This window comes from Ctenocephalides felis, unplaced genomic scaffold (assembly GCF_003426905.1).
Source record: "Ctenocephalides felis isolate EL2017-DRISC unplaced genomic scaffold, ASM342690v1 CF-g0.4_SCAFFOLD_01886, whole genome shotgun sequence".
Lineage (NCBI taxonomy): Eukaryota > Metazoa > Arthropoda > Insecta > Siphonaptera > Pulicidae > Ctenocephalides > Ctenocephalides felis.
Genome location: NW_020538040.1, coordinates 33,946,985 through 33,973,036, shown reverse-complemented (window position 1 = coordinate 33,973,036; position 26,052 = coordinate 33,946,985). Strand labels below are relative to the sequence as shown.

Below are 26,052 nucleotides of genomic sequence, written 5' to 3'. Positions count from 1 at the left end.
CCGAATTTGGTTTAGAATTAGGTTAATAAATGTTTTCTGTAAGTGCTTCGAAAATAATAATAATTTTAGGTTCAGTTATTAGTGCTTCATTAAAATTTTATTTATAAATAGTGAAATAATAATTTAAAGACTTTCAGTAAAAATGGCAAGCCCATTTATAATAGGCCTTGCCATAGCTTTAATTATATACTGGTTATACAGAAACTCAACAGATAGACCCAAAAATTTTCCGCCAGGTATCATAATTATTTAAATCCATATTAAAGTACTAAATAAATAATTGTTACTATATACATATTTTTTTATTTGAGAAATTATCTACCTTATTAGTATATCAAAATGCCATAAAGCAGATTCGCGCATAAGTAAAACGTATGTTTCTTAAAGTTTCTAAGTTCAACAATTGTATAAGTGTATAAAATAATTATTTATTTATAATTGTACATAAAGAAGAGAACAAACCATATCTATAATAATCTTCTAAGTGAAAAGGAGATTTGTGGTTCAGTAATAAAATATCTTTAAGAATACAGCAGATGGGACGACAGAAATTCCGAAATTTGCGGACAAATATCAAATTAAATCATTATACAAGTTTATAACAATAATTCAAATGTTGTAGGACCTCCACGCTTGCCTATATGGGGAAGTTATTGGTTCATACTCTTGGCCAATTATCATTTTCTGCACATAGCATTTATACGTTTGTGCAAATTTTACAAAACTAAAATTCTGGGATTTTTTGCTGGGGCCTTTCCTACTATTATCATACAAGATCACAAAACTATCAGGGAAGTGTTAAACAGACGAGAATTTGATGGTCGACCAGACATCATCATTGCAAGACTTAGGGATCCTAAACTGGAATTAAGAGGTAATGTTAATATTTAAGAGCTAGGATACATCTTACAATGTATAAATCAATATATTCAATTACTGAGGAATTACTGGAGCTAGGAAATTCTGAGGCTAGGATACATCTAAGGACTTATATATCAATCGTATACATTCGTATATTCGATTTCCACACAAATTACTCGGGCTAGGATACATCTAATGATGTATAAATCAATATATACATTGATATATTCGATTTCCACACAAATTACTCGGGCTAGGATACATCTAATGATGTATAAATCAATATATACATTTATATATTTGATTTCCACACAAATTACTCGTGCTACAATACATCTAAGGATGTATAAATCAATATATATATATATATATATATTCAATTTCCACTTAAATTATTCAGGCTAGGATACATATAATGATGTATAAATCAATATATACTTTGATATATTCGATTTCCACACAAATTACTTGGACTAGGATACATCTAAGAATGTATAAATCAATATATACATTTATATATTCGATTTCCACACAAATTATTCAATCTAGGATACATCTAATGATGTATAAATCAATATATACATTGATATATTCGATTTCCACACAAAAAACTCGGGCTAGGATACATCTAAGGATGTATAAATCAATATATACATTTATATATTCGATTTCCACACAAATTATTCAGGCTAGGATACATCTAATGATGTATAAATCAATATATACATTGATATATTCGATTTCCACACAAATTACTTGGACTAGGATACATCTAAGGATGTATAAATCAATATATACATTGATATATTCGATTTCCACACAAATTACTTGGACTAGGATACATCTAAGGATGTATAAATCAATATACACATTGATATATTCGATTTCCACACAAATTATTCAGGCTAGGATACATCTAATGATGTATAAATCAATATATACATTGATATATTCGATTTCCACACAAATTACTTGGACTAGGATACATCTAAGGATGTATAAATCAATATATACATTGATATATTCGATTTCCACACAAATTACTTGGACTAGGATACATCTAAGGATGTATAAATCAATATACACATTGATATATTCGATTTCCACACAAATTATTCAGGCTAGGATACATCTAATGATGTATAAATCAATATATACATTGATATATTCGATTTCCACACAAATTACTTGGACTAGGATACATCTAAGGATGTATAAATCAATATATACATTGATATATTCGATTTCCACACAAATTACTTGGACTAGGATACATCTAAGGATGTATAAATCAATATACACATTGATATATTCGATTTCCACACAAATTATTCAGGATAGGATACATCTAATGATGTATAAATCAATATATACATTGATATATTCGATTTCCACACAAATTACTCGAGCTAGGATACATCTAAAAATGTATAAATCAATATATACATTTATATATTCCATTTCCACATAAATTATGCAGGCTATGATACATCTAATGACGTATAGATCAATATATACATTAATATATTTAATTTCCATACAAATTATTTGGACTAGGATACATTTAAGGATGCATAAATCAATATATACATTGATATATTTGATTTCCACACAAATTACTCAGGCTAAAATACTTCTAAAGATGTATAAATTAATATATACACTGATATATTCGATTTCCACACAAATTGCTCGGGCTAGGATACATCTAAGGATGTATAAATCAATATATACATTCATATATTCGATTTCCACATAAATTATTCATGCTAAGATACATCTAATGATGTATAAATCGATATATATATTGATATATTCGATTTCCACACAAATTACTTGGAATAGGATACATCTAATGATGTATAAATCAATATATACATTGATATATTCAGTGGTGTTGTCGAGCCGGAACGCGCCGGAACGTCGTTCCGGCAAATCATTTTTGAACCGGAACGCGTTCCGGCAAAAAGATTTTTTCTTTAAATCGCTACATACAGAAAATGATTTAATAAGTGATTTTTATAAATTAAAATTCAACTAATTTTAATTAACTGTTCCTATTATTGTAATAAGCATACATATGTGCACAAAATAAGTTTTGTAATGATTTTTGTTTCTTTTCTTTTCGAACGGATCCGGAACAAACATAAAAACCGGTTTTTGAACCGGTTTATGAACCGGTTTCTAAATTTTAGCGTTCCAGCAAAAAAAATATTAGCACAACACCACTGGATATATTTGATTACCATACAAATTACTTGGACTAGGATACATCTAAGGATGTATAAATCAATATATACATTGATATATTCGATTTCCACACAAATTACTCGAGCTAGAATACATCTAACAATGTATAAATCAATATATACATTTATATATTCGATTTCCACACAAATTACTCGGGCTAGGATACATCTAATGATGTATAAATCAATATATACATTGATATATTCGATTTCCACACAAATTACTCGGGCTAGGATACATCTAAGGATATATAAATCAATATACACATTTATATATTCGATTTCCACACAAATTACTGAAGCTTTCCTCTTTCAACAAAACTATGTATTTTGATTTCTAGTGAGTGGTTAGTTAAAAATAATAATTTTAAAGTTCCTGAAAAAGATTCTACCTATCGACCTATCTGCTTAAATATATATATAAATCAATATATTTCGACTATAATCCTAGTCTTCATTCAGTGGAAAAAAAAATAAAAACTAAAACAATTGCGATTGAAAAAATTATGCAAAATAAAAAAATAAAGTACTTGCAAATTTGTTAATCATAACGAAAATTAATCATCCATGGTATGAGAATATGATATAAATATTTCATTTGTAATTATAACTAATTTCAGAATTATGTTTAGTATTATGTTAAGAGCAAGTACATTATTAATGATGCTTATATCACAGTGTAGTGTATTCCCTTACTATGGATTATTGAATTTTCTGTTTTTAACACTAACATTAACAAATTGTAACTACTTTTTATTTATTTATTCATATATTTTTCATTCTGCATAAATGTTTCAATCGCAAATGTTTTAGTTTTAAAATTTTATTTTAATTACCACTGAATGAAGGGTTGGATTATAGGCGATCGGAACGGCTAATATATAATTTATGGCTTATTTACTGATGTTATGCGCGATTATTTGACTTTGTGAATATGAAATTCAAAATTATACAATATATTTACATATATATATATATATATATATATAATATATATATATATACAGCCCCCCCTATTAATTTTAATTTTAATTAATTAATTTTAACAGTTTATCATTAAAATTACATAAATATTTACATATTTTTTTTAAAATAATTTTCAATTCTGAATTTACTACACAAAAAATTAGATATATTATAGAAGCGTATAAAACACATTGATTTTAAATTTATTTAGAAAATCGAGGCAATTTGCGGGTTGATTATAATCAAATATTTTTAAATTTTCAATTATTTTTAACGTATGTGCAATATTAATATTTGGGTTTTGAAACATTTTACTTATTTATTGTGCGATTTATTCTATTGAGCAAATCATGCTAAAAAAACTAGCTTTAAATTTTCAATCATAACACTCGTATTTCGTGTTGGATTTTTATTTTAATTTAATTTTTCATTATTTACAATATCCAAAATTGCGTCGTAAACTTCTCCTTATTGATATCGTAAAGAGCCGAACTGTATTCATCCTTGCATTCCTTGCAGAGAATCAGATTGTTGTTTTAAAGTTAAATTTTTAACGTATTTTAGAAGTATTGTCCAAAAATCAGTAAAAATGCAAAGAAATTACACATTCTTTGAACTATTTTGAAAAAAAAAACTAATAATGTTTGATATGTATTATTTCTGCGTACTTAATAATTATTAAATTTAGAGTATGGATGGACACCACTAGGTATAAAAAGAATCTTAAGATTTACGTTCCAAAATAAATTTTATTTTCATTTTTCATATTTGTTCCATTTATATAACCTTAACCACGCATGTCTTCAACATTCAAAGATCATCAAATGCGAAACATTTGGAACAAAACCAAAGGCTACAATCTTTTCTCATCTATGGCCTACATTTCAATTTCTCGGAATAAACATGCCATTTTTTAACTCCCCATTGTTCATTTTCCCGATTATAATATGTTTGTTTTTTAACAAGTTCTGTTTCAACTAAATCAGCTCGCAATTTTTCGTCAATAATGCCCAATAATTAATTTAATCTTTCGCAGGTTTGCGCTTATGGAATTGAACACTAGATACACTAGATAATTTCTTTTTCGATTCCACGGTAACTTCAAACAAAGAAAAAATTGAATATGTAGATTAAGCAATAAATAGAGCTGTTATTTACTAATTTGCACAGTTATTAATCGGTTAATTGATTTTACTAATATAACATTGGAATGGTTTTTATGTCTCCGTATCCCTAGTTGTTTATTATAATAAAAAATGTAAATAACATATTATAAATTTAAATTCCGAGACTCGATTTGGCGCCCCCTAAGGAGTGCGCCCGCATTTTTTGCAGGCATTGCATGCAAGGCAGGATCGTCCCTGTATATATATATATATATATATATATATATATATATATATATATATATATATAATACATGCATATTAAATTAAAGTAAAATTCATATAGTTTTGTATGAATTTTATTTCAATTTGAATATGTAAAATAGAATTTATGATCGAGTAAGCATAAAATTTAAGTATGCGCGTAAACGGTAATATCTGTAGGAATAAATATCATTTCTATGCATTATTTGTACTAACAAAATTATTTCATTTAAGTTTAATATTACATACATCACTCTTTATCAATCTTTATGAAAAATGTTTAGTTGGAAACAGAAAATAATAATAATAATGAACAAGTAAAGTTTACTTTAATGTACTTTATATATTGAAGAACCTTGAAAAACTCTACGATTGAGTAGGCATATAATTTAAGTATGCGCGTTAACGGTAATCTGTAGGAAAAATATGTCTTCTACGCATTATTTGTACTAACAAAATTATTTCATTTAAATTAAATATACATACATCACTCTTAATCAATCTTTATAAAATGTGTTTAGTTGAAAACATAAAATAATAATAATAATAATAAAGAACCAGTTAAGTTTACTTTAATGTACTTTATATATTGAAGAGCCTTGACAAACTCTACGGTTGAGTAAGCATATAATTTAAGTATGCGCGTTAACGGTAATCTGTGAGAAAAATATTATTTCTACGCATTATTTGTACTAACAAAATCATTGCATTTAAATTAAATATACATACATCTAGGGCCAGTCCTGGGGTCCTCTGCGCCCGCATGCCATTATTTTTCTAGCACCCCCCCCCCCCGTATTATTTTTACTCTTTTAACAGTTAATCATTAAAAATATACAAAATGTTTTTAAAATACTCTTTAATAATTCTGTGTTTAGTACACAAAAAAATAGATATATGTAAACTAAAAGCGCAAAAATACATTGATTTTAAAATTATTCAGAAGATCGAGGCAATTCGCGGGTGCTCATAATCATGTTTTTGTGTTTTCTATCGTTGTCGCACTACCGAACTATTTTTAAATTTTTATTTTCAATTCAAACTTTTCAACACATCCAAAAATTTCAATATGTTATTTATTGCTTGCAAAAATATTCTTAAATTTTCAATTATTTCTAACGCTTGCGTAATATTAATATTTGGGTTTTGAAACATTTTATTTATTTATTATGAAGATTTTATACAAATTTATTCTATCGAGCAAAGCATAGATTAAAAAAATTGTAGCCTTTCATTATTAAACATAGCATTGGCATTTTATGTTGGATTATTTTAATTTATTTTTCATTAATTAAAATATCTAAAATTGCATCGTAAACTTCTCCTAATTGATATCGTAAGGGACAAATAGTATGTATTCATCTTTACTTTCCTATTTATTGTTTTAAAGTGAAATTTTTAACGTATTTTAAAAATATTATCCATAGATTAGTAGAAGATGAAAGAAAAGTATATATTTCTTGAATGATATTGAAAAACTATATTATAAATTTCATATCCAAATCTCGTTTTAGCGCCCCCTAAGGCGCGCGCCCGTATTTTTTGCATGCATTGCATTCAAGGTAGCACCAGCCCTGCATACATCACTCTTTATCAATCTTTATAAAATCTTTATAAAATGTGTTTAGTTGAAAACAAAAAATAATAAAAATAATAAACCAGTAAAGTTTATTTTAATGTACTTTATATATTGAAGAACCTTGAAAAACTCTACGATTGAGTAAGCATATAATTAACTTCCCGTAGGGCAAGTTATAGTAATCGCAAAAAAATCGAAAATGAAAATTTTTGCATTTCTCGACGTTTCAAAGGTTTCTGAATATTTTGGCATACCTTAGAAAAAATGGATGTATGTGTGTGTGTGCGTGTGTGTGTGTGTGTGTGTGTGTGTGTGTGTGTGTGTGTGTGCGTGTGTATGTATGTGCGGATACAAATTTTCGTCGACGATTTCGGGAACACCGATCAACACCGATTTGAATAATTCAAAAAACATTCGATTCGTATTGATAAGGAGACGTGCTGATTAGTTTTTGGCGAAGTCAGGTCTAGCCGTTCCGAAGATACGGGGCAAAAAGTGCCGAAAACGGTAACTCAGTTTTTAAGACAACGGAGCGTCCGATTTTAATAATTCAAAAAACATTTTACTTGTATTGACAAGGTAAAGAACCGATCAAATTTTCATAAAGGCAGGTCTAGCGGTTTCGGAGATCTAATGAAAAAAGTAAAAAAAAATGCCATTTGGCGGTCAAAAATGATCAGATATTTCATAGAGATTTTAACAATAAGTATAATTTTGGTTTACTTTCCTATGGGTTCCGTACCAATGTTTACGCGTTAGACGTCGACGCGGCGCTTACGCGGTTTGATGTTTCGTTTTTATGCAGTTAAAGCAGTACGATTGCTTTGAAAAAAAGTTTAGATCTTTCAAAATATATCAAAATAAAGAGAAAAATTAAAAAAAAAATTTTTTTTTCAAAAAAAAGTAATTTTTTGTCTAATTGTTTGTCAAAAATCTTATTTTTTCGAAGTAAATTTTTTTCAAAAATATTAATCGTTTTTAAAAAAATAATAATTTTTGGTACGGGAAGTTCCAGCAATTTGTCTTAAGGCACGATGCCTTAATTGCCTTAAGACAGAATTCCACTTACAGCTAGTTTAAGTATGAGCGTTAACGGTAATCTGAACGAATAAATGTTGTTTCTATGCATTATTTGTACTAACAAATTTATTACATTTAAATTAAATACATCAATCATACATTTATAATAATAATAAACCAGTAAAGTTTACATTAATGTACTTTATATATTAAAGAACCTTGAAAAACTCAACCTTGGTTCAAGTATGTAATGTGAACCCCTTTGGTTTTGCCGCTTCGGTAGGTCACGCAAGGCTCAGTTGGTGTTCAGACGTGATGCAGTTCGCATCGTCCGGTTTTATAATTCCGTTTACAGATTAATTTCATTCAATCTGTTCATTGCAAAATTATAAAACTATGATTATTTTTAGTGTTTTTTCTAGTATGGTATGTATATATTTTTCATTATTTTTTTGTTGCAAATTTTTAGTAATTTGTCTATAATCTGTTTGTAATAGTAAAATCTTTTTTAAATCTTGCTGAATGATTGAACGAGATATGCAGCAGCGAATCGTATGGAATAAACAATATAAGTATTATAGTTTATTATGAAGAAAATTTGAAAAAAAAATCTCAAGAATATATTCAACAAAGAAATCGATGGCTATCATTATTTATGATTTTATTTTTATGAACTGAAAGAGCTTCCTTCGCAACAAATGTGCTTATTTAATTAATTATGCATAATATAAATATTTCGTACTTTTCAGGAATATGGGATGTCGCTATCTTCAGGAGTTATTAAAAGCTAACTTTTTTGTGTATTGATAAATAATTACGAATGTATACACACACGCACATATATATATATATATATATATATATATATGTTTTTCAAAAAAAAAAAAAAATAATAAACCATTTGCTGTTGACTATTTCACTAACTCTGTATATAAATGGGCGTTATTTATATATTAATTTTAATTTATTTGTCAACACGATTTCAAGATTCAAGTACTTTTTCATAAAATGTAGTTTTGTGTTTTTACCAAATAATTTGTGTGGTAAGTTTTTTCTCTCCCAAATGTAAAAACGTTCAAATAAAGAAGTGTAAATATTAATACATTTTTAATTCTATTAATTAAATAATTTCATCAATTATTATAATATGTTTCAATATTGGACACAAAAACCTCAAGATATTTTTCCTAGATCATCAAATATTTATCATTACAGGTATATTCTTTACTGATGGAGCGTTTTGGCATGAACAAAGACGGTTTGCCCTGAGATACTTTCGAGATTTTGGTTTTGGCAAAAGGTCACCGTCTCTAGAAAACTTAATTCGGGATGATATTAGTGACCTTATTAATTTGCTTCGACATGGGCCTGAAGAACGTGATGAAAATGTAAGTTTCTCGTAAATAATTTTTCAGATATTGCAATAAGGAGATGGTTTTTGTTAAAAAGGTATTTTCATTTTATTAACAAGAATACAAAATACATTACTTATTTATATTATATGCCTTATATTATTCTTTGCAGACAGTTTGCCGAGATGGGTTAGTTCTAATGCCAGATTTATTTTTTGCCGTTTTTATGAATTCTTTCATGGCAGTGTTTACTAGACAGCATTGGCCGCGAAGTAAACACCATGAACTTCTAAAGGTGGCCCGTGGTGCAATGGTGTTTCAGAGGGCAGGAGATGACATGGGGAGAGCTCTTTCACAAACCCCTTGGCTACGGCATGTTATGCCAGAATTTTCAGGATATAATGATCTCAGGGAAGGAAACAAATGTTTGTACGATTTTATGAAAGTGAGTAACCACTTAGAACAAATTAATTTTTTTAAAAGAATAGATTTTTTGTGTTAATGAATTTATCTGCAAAATTATTTTATTTTTCAGAAATGTGTTCAACCAACAATTGAAACTCATCAATACGGAATTGAACGTAACTTTGTTGATATCTACTTAAACGAAATGGAAAGACAACAAACTGACCTCTGTGAAGAAACATTAACATCATCATTTTCAGGTAAAAATGAAATGAATTACTGTTGAGTATTACAAAAATATATAAGTGATTTTTTGTGATGAACAGACTTTATTGGGTATCACAAGAGTTTTCTAAGACACTACTTCTTTTTTCCCTTTTAATAATTTTTCCACTTGTGGGTATAAAAAGTGTTATATAAAATTTTGTCAGCAAATTAGTACATAGTAATATAATTATTGATAACTTTTAATAAATAATAAATTCTTGAAATACTAAACTTAAATGCAAATCGTCTATTTTTACCCTCAATAAGATTTAAGCAATTGTATTACAATATAAATAATTTTGTTCCAGTTGAACAACTGATATTAGTCGGAATAGATTTTTTACTTCCAACGATAACAGCATTAACAGCTCAAATATCATATTTGTTTTTCCACATTATGCGTCAGCCAGATGTCCAGGAAAAAGTACAGGAAGAAATTGATAGGGAGGTTGGAGTTACACGATCTCCAAACCTGGATGATAGAATAAAGTGAGTTAAGTTTTTTTTTGAAAAAAAACAATTCACGGATGATTTTTTTGGTCAAATTTCAGTATGCCTTATACCGAAGCTTGTTTGAGAGAAGTTATGAGAATCGATACTTTGGTACCTATGAATATACCACATAAGACTCTGGCTGATACAACACTTAATGGATTTGATATACCTAAGGTAATACTTATTTTAAAAATTTTAAGTTAAAAGTTTGTTATATGTATACATTTTTTAAGCACCAATGGTATTAAATATCATTAAAAATAAATTTAGATGATAATTGAATTCATTTTCAAGTTTGTTTCAATTTACATACGTTTTCCATTAAATTGTCTATTAGACTTCATATTCTCTAAGGTAACAAAATGCCTCGACTTTCTTAAAAATAGTTAATAAAAAAAAACTCACCAGATTCATTTATCCGCAAACTGCAACAGAAGACTTACCTTGAGAATAGTTTATACTCTAAACTAAATTCCTATATTGTCAACTTTATGATGAAAGTACTCACTAGGCAGGTAGACAAACAGCTCATACAGTCCCTCAAAACACATAACTCTGGAACTGAAATTGATTTCATGAAATTACAGGCATTAGAGATTAGAAATGTCTTATCTTCAGTGTAAATTCTTTTTAAAAGAACAATTATTGAAATATTATAAAATATTAATAATTAATTTTGTAATAATATTGATATACACCTATATGTATGTATAAATATATATATATATATATATATATATATATATATATATTGAAATATGTGAGTTTGGTGTTGATATATATTTTGATGAGTTGTTTAGAATCGGGCAGTAACACCAAGTAAAAAAACTAAAGTTCATCATTCAGTATTTAGACGTTAGTCAATCTGTACACACTAGAATGTAAACAAAAAATTGTTAAAAAAATAATTAGTTTAAATGTTCCGGTTATTAATAGTTTGGTTTATCACAGTGTAATAGTGTAGTGTATTTTTGTATAATTAATTTCTTTTTTCCACTGAATGTCGGTCTCGATGAAGACCGAAACGTATGGATAAATAAAGTACTTCAAAACTACTTTAGTTTTTTTACTTGGTGTTACTGCCCGATTCTAAACAATTCATCAATATATATATATATATATATATATATATATATATATATATATAACGTTAATACATTTTTGAAGTATTTTGCTTCAATTTCTTCCTTTTTAATAATTATCTATTAGTTATGTTGTTCTTCAGCACAATTTTAGTATTTTTAATAAAATTTTATGTTTTTGTATTTTTTCTGGTTTGATTACCAAATGATGGCACACATTAAGTGCCGAAACATTTAATAAAGAATTTTTCTATATCAACCTTGTTTTAATTCGACGATTGTGCTGCAAAATACTTTAAATATTTATATATATATATATATATATATATATATATGTATATATACAGTGGCGTCGGAACCGTGTGGGCTGTGTGGGCTTGAGCCCACCCATCAATCTCAAAAAATTATATGGGCTAATATCTCTAAAAAAAACGAGACCACTGGCTGCCTATCTAAAAAAAAAAAAAAAAAAAAAACGAGCCCACCCATCAAAAATTTGGTTCCGACGCCACTGTATATATATATACATATATATGTATATATATATATATGTATATATATATGTATGTATGTATGCATGTATATTTATGTATGTATACCTATTTATATATATATATATATATATATATATATATGTACGTATATATATATATATATATATATATTTATATGTATATATATATATGGGGGTAGGAGGAGATACAGAAAGAGGGAGATATGGAGAGGGAGATATAGAGAGAGGGGGAGAGGAGAGAGAGAGAGAGAGAGAGAGATAAGAGAGAGAGAGAGAGAGAGGGAGAGACAGAGAGAGAGAGACAGAGAGATAGAGATAGAAAGAGAGACATAGAGAGGAGATATGATATATACACATTATAATATATATATTTATATATATATATATATATATATATGTGTATGTATACATATATATACATATATATATATATATATATGTAATATATATATATATATATATACATATATATATATATATATATATATATATAGTATGTATGTATGTGTATATATAAATATATATACATACTAAGTCTCGAAATGTTTGTAAACATAAATTTTTTTTATTATATGTTGTTCAACAAACATTTAAGAATACTATGGTATTGACCAACCTTTGGGGAATGCATCACGATGCAGATATTTGGGGAGATCCTGAAGTTTTTCGACCAGAGCGGTTTCTAGACTGCAAAGGAATGCTCAAGAAGAAGGACATCACACTACCATTTGGAGCAGGTATGGCTTAATAAATATAATGTGTTAATTATCATAAAATAATAGCTTTGTATTTATAAAGTATAGTAAAATTACATTTATTAATTTACCGAAGGAGGAGATTTCACTAGCATTTAAAATTAATAATAAATATTTTTTTCTTTGTGCAGTATAAATACAAGTAAAACATAATAAAATAAAATTAGTTGCAGACCTAAATGAACAAAAGCTAAATAAACTTTCCTCTAGGTCGACCTATGTCAACTTGCATTTGTCTCGAGAAAATTGTGATAAATATGTAGCAATTAAATTGTTTATAGTATTACATGTAGTATTTCTGTACTTTTATCATGCTGCTTGCCTCAACGCAAAATGCTATTTACAACTAGTTGTTTATACAATCAAAAATCAAATCTAAAGCACTTTGTGCAAGGTGAGTTACTGATCGTTCGCCACCGTACAACAGTCATGGCGATAGCACATTTTGATATTCACTTTTCTTGTTTCATCTTGAATGTTACACCATAACAATCATTAATACATAGAATGAAATATTTATAAAATATAATTCCGAATACAGTATAATAAAATAAATTTGACAAAAGGTAAATAAACTTGACATAATGGCGTCGACTTGCATAGATCTCCAGAATTTGTGATGCAATTATGACAATTACAAACAACACTATTATTATTGTGATACTATTATTAGCAAATACAAACTACATATATATTGTATTATGGTTTTTGAATTATGTTCATGCTGCTTTCCTTAATGCAAAATGCCACTTACAATTAGCTTTTTCCATGATTTTAGCGTTTTGGTTCTAGTTAACGTCTAGAATACCGACCGACGGAACAAGAGAATGTTCCAGAACATGGCTCTCCTATTTAAAGTCGAAAATATTCGAATCTACTATACCGACCCAAGGAACGAGAGAATGTTCCAGAAAATGGCTCTCCTATTTAAAGTCGAAAATATTCGAATCTACTATACCGACCCAAGGAACAAGAGAATGTTCCAGAACATGGCTCTCCTATTTAAAGTCGAAAACAATCGAATCTACTATACCGACCCAAGGAACGACAGAATGTTCCAGAAAATGACTCTCCTATTTTCATTCGAAAACATTTATATCTACTATACCGACATACGGAACGAGAGAATGTTCCAGAAAATGGCTTTCCAATTTTCATTCGAAAACATCTATATTTCGAACTCAACTATTCTTGCTTCCACAATTGTTAATAAGATAAATGATTTTTTTTTATAAATTATAATTAGGAATATATAATATAATAAAATAAATTTGATTGTAGAGTCAGCAAATACTAAATAAACCTGCCTCGAGATTAAATTATCTTCGAGATAAAATTGTCTTCGAGATAAAATTTTCTTCGAGATTAAACCAGCCTTCCTCTTGAATAATTATGATGCAATTATGGGAATTATGAACCTTAGCCTTAATGGAAAAGGCCACTTACAACTAGCATTTTGTACAATTAGTATTAAAATTATTTAATTCACTTTATGTTTTGCGTTTTTTAATGCGCGTTTGATTAGGTATCTATATATACATAATAACGACCTACCAAACATGGGAAAATGGGTCTCCTATTTTCATTCGAAAGCGCGCACCTCAGCTTTAATAGATAACTTTAAATTTTCTTTTAAAATAATGCAGGTTTTGCAAATTGGTTAGAAGTTGTATATTAATAATTAAACTTGCAAAAATCTATAAACACATCGCGAAAATCTAGCTATGTAGAAAATTTATTGTCAAGAATATAGGCTTTTATTTTCCAACGCACTTGCCTTATTATTACAGAACGATTTGCTTGTGTTGCTTTTTTATAAAATATAATCTAATTTTTATAAGTACAATAGAATAAAATAAGAATGTGCAGTGTAAAAGTATAAATAAACTTACCTAGAGATCTGCATCAGCAAATGGCTGCCGGGCGCAAAACGGGATCCTTCTCGAACAATGGCGATTCTATTTCACTTTTAAAGCGTACCTTCTTACTTTAACCGATAACTAATTGATAACTTTAAATCTTCTTCTAAAATAATGCAACGATTTGGTTAAAAACTGTTTTACGATCACATTTGCAATTAAAAACGATTATTCTTGAGGAGCACATCGCGGAGGTCTCTTCATTTCGAAAACTCGCCATGGAAAGGACGTTGCCTTGGTTTGGTCAAGTATTTATAGCATTTGCCTAAAAATATTCAACCAATAGGAATAAAGATTAATAAAAAGGCATAAAAAGGCAAAAAAATGCGTGCGATGTTCACGTTGCTTCAAATTCAAATTTCGTTTTTTTTCAGGCTTAATTTGCCTATTTAAACTATTCTGTATTAAATTCACGGGTGTATTAACGCACTATATTAGTCACATTTGTTAATACCAGCTCTTATTATTATATTTGTCACATACCATTTTAGTGAGTGATGATTCTATAAAAGAATATATTTTTAATAAAGTTAATATTCAACCAATAGGAATAAAGATTAATAAAAAGGCAAAACAAATGCGTGCGATGTTCACGTTGCTTACAAATTCAAATTTCGTTTTTTTATCTTCAGGCCATAGATAAAAGAAGAGTATAGTGATTCCATAAAAGAATATATTTTTAATAAAGTTACGAATATATTTAAGTACTTTAGCTACTTGATAAAAATTTATTATAATTATGTTTACCATTATTTTCCAGGGAAGCGACTATGCGCAGGTGAAACATTTGCTCGTCAGGGTTTATTTCTGATGTTTGCAGGCCTCATGCAACATTACACCTTCTCACCAGCGCCTGGTTTGCCCAGACCATCTGCCAATAACAAATTATCAGGATTTGTGTTAACACCGAAGGACGTCTGGGTTAAATACTCACAAAGATGTTGCTAGTCTAATAAAACAATTAAGCAATAATCGCATTTAAAAAAAATTTATTATTAAATAACGAATATCGAAAACACGACTGAACATTATATTATCTCGAATACTTAACATTTTATAATGCTGCGTTATGTATTATATGTAATTTTTGTTGACGACAGAAATATAGAGGTAACAGTGTACATATAGTTGAATTTGAATTTATATAGCTTTAATAATATACTTGCAGATTCAATGTAAAATATGTATATATATTTATTATTGATACACTATAATTAGATAAAAAAATCTTCCACCTTTTGTAAATAAATCAAATATTGACAACATTCAGCAATTTCAAAATAACATTCTAATTGTAAGAGAAATAAATGCCCCCGCATATGTTGCTATAGGCTAATTCACAAAATATATACAGGAAGAAGAAATCACAACCTTCAGCTATTAATATATGGGAAGATTAAAGAAACATGCAATTTTCTATTAACACTTTTTATTACTTTATTAGACAATTCACTAACATTATTATAATTATAGTATTAGTAATGTTCCTATAATGTTATTTAGTTTGTGATTATTTCTTCAAGCGACATAATATTTTTAAAAATTTTTAACAGCAATGAGAATACAATATCTTGGTTCAATTCATTCTCTCACACACATACGAAATTATTGTGCTAAACTTCAATATATCAATAGCGTCCCTTCCATCAATGAGTCGTTCACCAATTCTGATAATTTCTCCAAAATATGTGGTAATGCTAGTGGGCTTGAATACCGCCTTTTGGAAACTTCTTTTTCAGTCTTCTTTTAACTGGTGTCTCAAAAAGTTGAGCGACTATAGGACTTGTATGGTTTTCCAATTGTAGAAAATGTTGAACACTGGTTAGCTTTATTATTCTGTGTATAAATTATCTATTAAAATCGTCGTGTATGGTCTTAGTGCTATATAAAAGTCATTGATGTATGCTCGGATCAAGTAGAAATCCTTTTGTCGAGATTATGCTACCTGTTGCGATTATTGAATGGAAGTGAAAGACCCATGTGCCAATTATTAAGCGGCTCAAGTACAACTCCCAATTCGGCGCCCATTGGCGCCTTAAAATCATGAATCATTTCATTTTATAATAGGTTGTCAAATATCTCCCTTCCGCCTTTTTGTATTATAAACCAAGAGCAAAAAAGCGGAAGGGAGATATTTGACAACCTAATATTTTGAATTTCGCAACTTGTGTGTTTTTCCCACTTCAGGGACACTATTTTATCTAGGTGTAAGCTCTGTGCATACCGCAAAAAATATCATTCCTATATCAATTCTGACTGTGTTTGTGTGACATCTACATATATTAAATATGCTTTTTATAAATATTTCAATAAATTATTTTGGTAAAGTATTCATCGCCTTAACTTTTTCTCTTAAGTTTTGGTCCTTTATTCCGGATTATTGAAAATATTACTAGAATATTCAGTGCCAATTGTCCGAACGAAGACGAATCCGCCATTACTAAATTCCATCCTTTGTTGGTGATTTTTAGGATATTATCGACAAGTAAGTCATGATACAACATTCATCAGAATAAAAGGCATTTATAGAGCAATTACGAATACCATGCTATTTGTAAACTGAGTTAGAAAAATCACGTCGACTAAAAAGAGGTTAGACACACGATGCCCCATAAAATTGTCAACGCTGCTCGTATTACTGGGGTCATACTGGGAGCGTCACAAATCTCTAAAGTTAGTCGAAGTTCTCCTGTCCATTCCGAGAATCACCAGGCGCAAACGCGCTGTTGTTAACATTACGTATTCGAGTATTGACGTATCACATATATATCTATCAAATATCTTCGTATTGGTGGATTGGGATCTCCGAACGTAATAATCAGATTATCTGGACCTATCTGGGCCTATCTGGTCCAAGCCGAGAAGGACCAGGCGTAAAATTTCATGACTGGATCGCGTGCTGGAAGGTTATGTGTGCTTATAGTTTTAAGTTCATTGCTTTCTTACTTTTAAGGCTGTTTTCAGTTCTCTTGTTGTTAAGCATAAAACCGTACTTCATGTGCTCATTTTGACACAATTTGTTAATTTGTTGCTTTGGGTTACAAAGAATGCACTATTGAAGCATTTAAGAGAGCAGGAAAAAACGTTTGGTAGAGCTGTGTCACCAGTGGGAAGTTAATTATATCGAGTTGGAAGTAGGCAGTTTTCCAAAGAGTACTTTGAGTATTCAGACAAATAGCTATAATGTCAAAGAGAATCTCCCTCTTCTACTGAGCCGAGCGTTAGAAGTCATGGAGTCAATGGAGTGAGTATACTCAGCTTATAGCTTTATGTAATTTACACATCCATAATAACAAAAACTTATATCAGTTCAAAAGCTACATTATTTAAAGAATGCTTTTTATCATCAGCATCACAATGTCATCTTCATTAAGTCTAACTAATGAAAATGACATGGTTGTATATGAGCTCCTGCGTAAAACTTATGATAATAAACTTTTAATACTTAATTCTCATCTTCAGCAGATAGGTAATAATACACAAGTATATGAAGATACACATGAGACATTGTACGATGATGCAATTTTATATGTAGTGCTATGCAACATGTACAAAATTCTTTCCGCTGGTCATGGGTCAGCAAAAACACTGGGACCTTATTCTGTTGAACATGCTCAATAATTAGATAGCAGCACTCATATGGCATGGAATATGCCTGGGAATGGCAATGTACTTCCAACAGTAAATGAATTCTTGTCTTTTTTTAATTGCAAATTTGTGCCTTAGAAAATTTGTTTAACAAAACCTTTTCAAAGAAACTCTAGAATGGTCCATTGGGTCCATGTTAACAAAGTAATAGTGGTGGCAACTTCCTGTTGCTAAAATGGAAATTATCCTTTGTGTAAATGGATGAAATTCAAATAATCAGAAATTTTGTCTCACAAGGAATTTGTTTCCAAATATCTACTTGGCTCTTGCTGCTTACCTCATGCATATGATTTGTAAATGTGTTTTTAAAGGCACTTGTTATTAATGTAAAGAGACATTGTGGGTCTCTTTGATACGTGACGAACCTGTTCCTGCTTCATCAACCAGCCTACTCCATTCTTGCAACAATGCTCGCTAAGCTAGTCCAATGTACAAATGCTTCTTTCAATTGCCTCTATGTTTGCTTTCAATGCATAGGGAATAACTCATTGCATGAGGCTCTGCTTGACAGTGAGATCTCAAATTAATTTAATTCACTAATGAAGAGTTTAAAATGCCCTACAATAGCATAATTCAGTAGGATGAAAATGTTATTGGGTGTCAATCCTGTGTAAGCCAGAAAGCAGGAAAAATTAAAAATAAATAGAGAACTTCTGGGTATCAACACACTATTCACTGTGTTGTAGTTGATCACATTACCCAAAATTTACACAGTAGTTTTATTGACTGTAGTGATTGGAAAATTCTAAATAATGGTCACCTCGCTGATGCAGACTTTAATATTGCTTTGACACCTTAGGCCAAAACTACAACAGAATTTATTTTTAATTTTGTTAAGGTTTAGATTTCATTTCTATATTTTTATATTAGGTATTGAGAAAATGTATATGCAGATTAGAGTTTTGGAGGTAACAAAAACTACCGAATCTGAATTTGAAACCTTTAAACTCACAACTGTTACCTATTGCACAGCATGTGCTATTTTTTAGCCCCGTGATGTCTTAAAATATCGGTCTCAAAAAAATATGCCTTAAATACTCGAGCTCCCTAGGCATTAGATAAGGATGGTTATATGGATGATATCATCACTAGTGTAAATTCCACAGCAGACTTAATTGAAGAAGATTTGTTTTATCTTGAATAGTAATAATTGCAATAAAAATTATTATGCAAAGCTTGTGGAAGGAACTGCTTGATTAGGATGATGTTCTTCCAGAAGCACTTCTGGAGCTTATGAAAGGAACAGTTTGATTAGGACGATGATCTTCCAGAAACACTTCAAAAGGAGTGTAATAAATTCTTCAACGGTTTAATACACTTTAAAGAAATTACTATTCCTTCTTGTGTCCTCGCTGTAAACCTTTTGTCATAAATTTGCTAATATCTCATTAAAGGCATATGGTGCCTGCATATATATATATATATATATATATATATATATATATATATATATATATACAAACTACATATCAATGTGGCATTAAAACTCACTTCTTATATTTGAAATCCAAGATAGCTTGCAATTGGAATTATCTGCAGTGTTAAAGTTACATAAGCGTGCTTACTGATACTTCTGGTATTATTTAAACAACAGAGTCCATTTTGTGAAGTGACTTCAATATAGTCTTAACGTGGTTACAGACAAATACCTCACAACTGTAAATGTTTGTTCATAACAGGGTGGCCGAGATTTCTGAAGTAAGACCATCACATATAGACACGTCTCAAGCACAAAGATAATCATGCAGACATAGTTTCTAAGGGTCTAATCTTCTGTTAAATTATTGAACTGTAGGCTCTGGTGGCATGGCCTCTACAGTTTTCTGAAGACCCAGTAAGTGGCATAATAAATTTTATTGCTCAGAAGTGGTAGCCTTGCCAGAGAAACACATGCCAATGGTAATATACGCAGGAATATTTAGAACGGCATACTTCAGACATTCATGTAATGTCATAATAGTTTAAGATAGACCATAAATATAGAAAATCTAAAACTTTAGGCATAAACCATACATTGTCAGCAGGTGAATTATGGCACACAAACAATATTATTTTTAAATTAGTACAATGGGAACTATTTGATAAGATGATAAAAGAGTAGAAAAGATAAACAAAAGAATACATTATATCTTTTCCTTGACGCTAATAACTTATTAAAAGTAGTAGACTGGAAATTGCAATTTTTTTGAGCTGAAACATCCTATCATCCTACTTAAGAGACATGCAGCAATTGAGATGTTTTTATGTTCTGAACATGAGCGTCTATTGCATGAAGAAACTCAGACTGTTGTAGCCCATGTTAGGTTCAATTATTAGCCTATAGGTTGGAGCAATACTATTAAACAAATTATTAATAAATGCATTGAAAGCATAAGACTTAAAGCTACTACAGCGGATCAATTAATGTGTATTTTACCCATAGATTAAATCACCAAACAACGACTCTTTCAGGCTGTAAGAGTGGACTTTGCTGGATCAATAATACTGAGAGTCAGCTGTCTATGGAAAGCATCACATGTTAAGGCCTACATAGCCTTGTTTGTATGCATGGTCACACAGGTGTTGCACGCTCAAACAGATGATTTTGTTTGCCACTTTGCGGCGTTTTATTTTGCGTCGTGGTTGTTGTAGTACTATTCACAGAACAAGAGCTAGGTGAACTATACCGTCTCTTGAGGTAAGATTTGGTCAAACAGAACCTTATTGAAATAAGCTCAAAATTAGGGATAGGTAGCAATTCATTGCTTTCTACTCCCCATATTAAGATGGTTTATGGGAGGGATACATCAAGTGTGTGAAACACCATATTCGAAAAGTGATAGGATCCTACTACATGATCCTATTCGAGACCACTTTTAACTACCACAACACTGATGTTTCATATATTAATTTGCATTTTTTAAATTGAAAAATCATTAACAGCATTTCCCCAGCCATATATACAGATCATGTTGTTAATCACAATAAGGTATTTAAGCAAATGAGTTCCATGAAAGACCGATTTTGGAAGATTTGGTAAACTCAATATTTAAATATGTTGCAGCAAAGAAATAAATGGACAAATACCTAATCTAATATTAAGGTTAATGATATTGTTTTGATAAAAGAAGATAATATAAACTCCTCCATTACAGTAGTCAATGGGTCGAGTAATAGAAAGTAGAATAGGTCATGATTTAAAAGTTAGGGCGGTAGTAATGAAAACCAATACTGGTTATCATACTAGACCAATAGTAAAAGTCGTACCCTTATATGTGAGTAATCATATACCAATTATAATAAATTTCTTAGCCATTTGTCTTTTAATAGTTGTTGTCGTTAGTATTAAAATTTAAGTTCTTTATTAATTAATGTTCAGTTTATTAACTGAATTATTTTGATTAACTTTTGTGTAACGTATATTCATAATTATTGTAATTCAATATTTTAGTTGTAATATTTGGATTATTTGGATATATTACAGTCCACTTTCAGATATCTGATCATGCCACTCGAATAAATTATTTTACGATTATTAGTTATAAGTTATTAATTAAACACAATTATTTGTAAGCATTAAATGATGCATTTCAGGGATACTTGGCATCTCTAAGAAGGATGGATAATTTCATTTTATATTTTAAAGTTTGTGGTGTATTATTTCCACCTCACAGACTCTAGTTTATCCAGTCACTACTCCATGCATAGAGCCAAAAATATCATTCCTATATCAATCGTGTTTTTTAACTTGCTGTAGCCTCTAGATATATTATATGTGCTTTTTATAAATATTGTAATAAATTATCTTGTTAATGTTTTCAATCATGTTTAATTTTTCTTACCAATTAAACTTATTATAGCGAATAAAACATTTCCTCCAACTTTTATAGTTTTTTAAACAATTATTTTTTTAATTATTATAAAATATAGATATAATATGAACATGCTGCATTCAATTTTGGGGCTGCACTTGTAAAACTAACAACATAATTCAAACATTTCAAGATCTTGAAAATCTGCCTATCATAGCCTAAATATGTTCCAAACTGGCTCCACATCAACGCATCAATATATTCACTATTCAAGATGAAATACTACGGTTTGCAATCAGACATAAAGAAAGGTTGATGTACCAATGAACTAGCGATAAACCTTTGGCTGTTAACATTTCAAAGACTAAAAAGAACACACTCGCTAGAGTTCTGGTACAAGAAAGAAATTCAATTTCATAGCAATTTTCTTCTTTTAACTTTTTTCCTTTTGTAGGAAATCATTCAATTGTATTTTGTACATGGAGTAGTAGTAACACTAACTACTATTGTCATTTAATTATCATTACTCATTATATTGTCTTTAAAGTTACTAAATGTCCACTAAGGACAGTTGTAAATTATATGGTAAAATAAAAAAAATATAACTTTTGAAAATTTCAAGTTTGTTGATACATTCAAGACCCATTCAAGTCTGTCCATACCATTGAAGACATTAGTTTAAAGTGAACTTTAAACATTATAAATATTTGTATGGAACCAGTGGCGTCGGAACCGTGTGGGCTGTGTGGGCTTGAGCTCACCCATGAATTTTGATGGGGGGGCTCAGCCCACCCATCAATTTCAAAAAATTATATGGGCTAATATCTCTAAAAAAAATGAGACGACTGGCTGCCTATCTAAAAAAAAAAAAAAAAAAAAACGAGCCCACCCATCAAAAATTTGGTTCCGACGCCACTGTATGGAACCCATAGAAATAGAAAATATTATATTATACTATAATTATTATAATCTCTATCAAATTTCTGGTAAATTGATCTGCATATGTCTAATAACCATTTTAGACCCCAAAATGGCATTTTTTATAAAAAAAAATCTGTATCTCCGAAACCCCTGACATGCCTTCTCAAAAGTTTAGTCAATTCTTCATTTCATGAGAGACAACACATCGGTTAACTATTGTCTTATATGTTTGGCGATTATATTAGAAATATGTATATCTAATAGTAACTGGTGCACGTTGCACCCGTTACTATTATTTTCACTTGAGATTTATAACCTCAAGTGGAAATATGATATCGAGATTATCGAGTGCCTGATATCGAGCTTGACCAATGTTGGGAAGGAAACCGGGACTAGCTTGTGTTAGCCCGAGCACTCAACAGGGCACCACGGCGATCACATCTTGAAAATTTAAATGCATAAATTTATAAAATGTATTAATTACGAAATTTATTAATTAATTGAGATACCAACTAAAAAAATAAACATCTGAATAAATTTTAGTAACAAAAATAGTTGGTCTTATACTAATATAAAAATTACAAACAAGGAGAACCACATGTTTACTATTCTGGGATTTTGATGAAACTTTGAATGATGATAATGTTCATAGTCAAACTAAACACCTTAAATCATAAAAGGCTCATGACAAGTGGTTTAATTATAAAAATGAATTGAGTTTTGAAAAACAGACCGCGCGCAAAACGTACGCCTACAATATAATTCTAAGATTTTTTTTTTTATTTTATATTTTAAGATATGATATCTTCAATTAATTAATAAACTATGAATATTCAATAGTATATCAACTTTTGAATTTTTTTGTCAAAATCTTTATATTCAATTTTTGTATTTGGCAATTAAATTTAACTTGGAATGGTAATAGAATTTGTGAAATTTATTTTAAGAATAAACTTATTTATTAACATCCCGTAGGGTAGTTTATAGTAATGGGCCGAAAATTGAAAGTGAAAATTTTTGCATTTCTCCACTTTTTTGAAGGTTTCTGAACATTTTGGCATACCTCGTCAGAAAAAATGGATGTGTTCGCATTTTTTCGTTCACGTTTTCGGGCGCACGGATTAACCGATTTAAAGGGTTCAAAAAACATTCGATTCCTATTGATAGGGAGATGTGCTGATTAGTTCTTGGCAAAAGCAGGTCCAGCCGTCTTGGAGATACGGAGCAAACAATGCAGAAAATTTGCAGAGTTTTTGAGAGAACGGAGCATAATGTACAAAAATGGCAGTTTTTGAGAGAAATAAGCATCCGATTTGAATGATTCAAAAAACTTTCTGCTTGTGTTGATGAAATAATAGCTTTTGGAAAAAAAATTTTTTTTTTTCAATTTTTTTTCTATGTCGAAAATAATTCAGATTTCAATAATTTTAATTCTGGTTAAAGTTTTAAAGCTCACTTCTATACTCCAAGTGAATAATTTTAACTTTGTTATTCAGTTTATATAATTTTTATAAATATTAGACAATGTTACAATATTTATAATAATCTATTTGAAAACATTTAATATTCCTCGAACATTTTGTTACGGTACGGGAAGTTCCAGCAATTTGCCTTAAGGCACGATGCCATACACCACTAGTTTAGTTTTTTTTGTGAATCAGATTCGCGCAAAATATTTCAACTCATTTACACTTCCAGTGAAGGTAATATAATTTAGTGAATAATTCAGGTGTACAAAGAAGTTTAAAATTGAACAATAAGTAGGAAATATAAATTATTGAAATGTACTTCATATCTATATCTAACATAAACACTTATAACTATAATATATTCTTAGAGCTATGTAATGATTAATTATTTTTTTACCAGGTCACGTTGACAAAAATATTTAATTCATATAAAATTGAATCTAGTCTAATTTGTCTGGATTTTTTTCGTTTTGATGCTGTTTCGTAAATCATATGAAATAGTTGTAGCTAAAAACAGCAAGTATTGATAAATATGGTCACAGGTCAAAATAATTGATAATTTTTTATTACAATCTGTTACAAATTACTAGTTTAGTTTAAACACAGATTTCAATGCAATGCCAAATAATTATAATACGAATATATAACGTTGTAAAGTGTTAGACACTATATACAGAAGTGTGCTGTTTAGAATATTATTTGAAATATGAATTATTTTGTATTCTCTGTGCTTTTGGCAGTAACGGTTTGTAAGTATAATTTAGAGTGCACTTTACTATTTTAAAAAAATTTCGAATGGTGTTGTTCAACTACAACTTATTTTCGGCACAGAGGAATAAAAATAATGAATCAAAAATATTTTTAAAAAACTATGTTGCATATGAATATGATTGTTTATATATAAAGCAGATGCAGAACTGTTTATTTAAATTTAAAAAGCTTAAGAGAAATTTTTATAAATTTTTATATGTGTAGAAAAGAATAACAGTATGATTTAGTGAAAATAGTTCGATACAAATTCGTTGATTAGTAGTAAATTTTATATCACTACCTAATGTGTATATTTTATAGGTTCGTCAAATGCTTTACCCAGCCCTCCAGAATGTGGTTATAATTCTTCGAGATCAGATCATTACCCATGGATAGTCTATTTGGAACATTTTCCGATTGGTAAATCATAATGATATAATACTGATAATACCATAATTAATTGAACATGTAGAGCAATGGTCTTCACATTTTTCGTTTGCAAATAAATGTGTAATCGTAAATAAAAGTCAAGGATGGGCATGACAAAACCAATTCATCGCTCTATTAGGCTAATTTATAATTATTGATTTGAAATTAGAATCTTATATACATTTGATTATGATGATTATACTGACATGA

At 29.2% G+C, this 26,052-nt stretch overlaps 1 protein-coding gene across 1 annotated transcript; it reads left to right on the top strand.

Moving 5' to 3' along the window:
• Positions 1-142: 142 nt before the first annotated feature.
• Positions 143-15,782, top strand: LOC113374869 (probable cytochrome P450 304a1). Its single transcript, XM_026614830.1, has 9 exons — positions 143-236; positions 623-874; positions 9,261-9,433; positions 9,570-9,842; positions 9,933-10,062; positions 10,378-10,558; positions 10,621-10,738; positions 12,756-12,897; positions 15,595-15,782. Exons 1-9 carry the CDS (start codon positions 143-145, stop codon positions 15,780-15,782), a joined length of 1,551 nt encoding a protein of 516 aa, XP_026470615.1.
• Positions 15,783-26,052: the final 10,270 nt, after the last annotated feature.

Coding starts and splice junctions, on each gene's coding strand:
- LOC113374869 (XM_026614830.1), top strand. CDS start 143: ATGGCAAGCCCATTTATAATAGGCCTTGCCATAGCTTTAATTATATAC. Junction 10,739..12,755: donor ATGGATTTGATATACCTAAG/GTAATACTTATT, acceptor CAAACATTTAAG/AATACTATGGTATTGACCAA. Junction 12,898..15,594: donor CACACTACCATTTGGAGCAG/GTATGGCTTAAT, acceptor ATTATTTTCCAG/GGAAGCGACTATGCGCAGGT.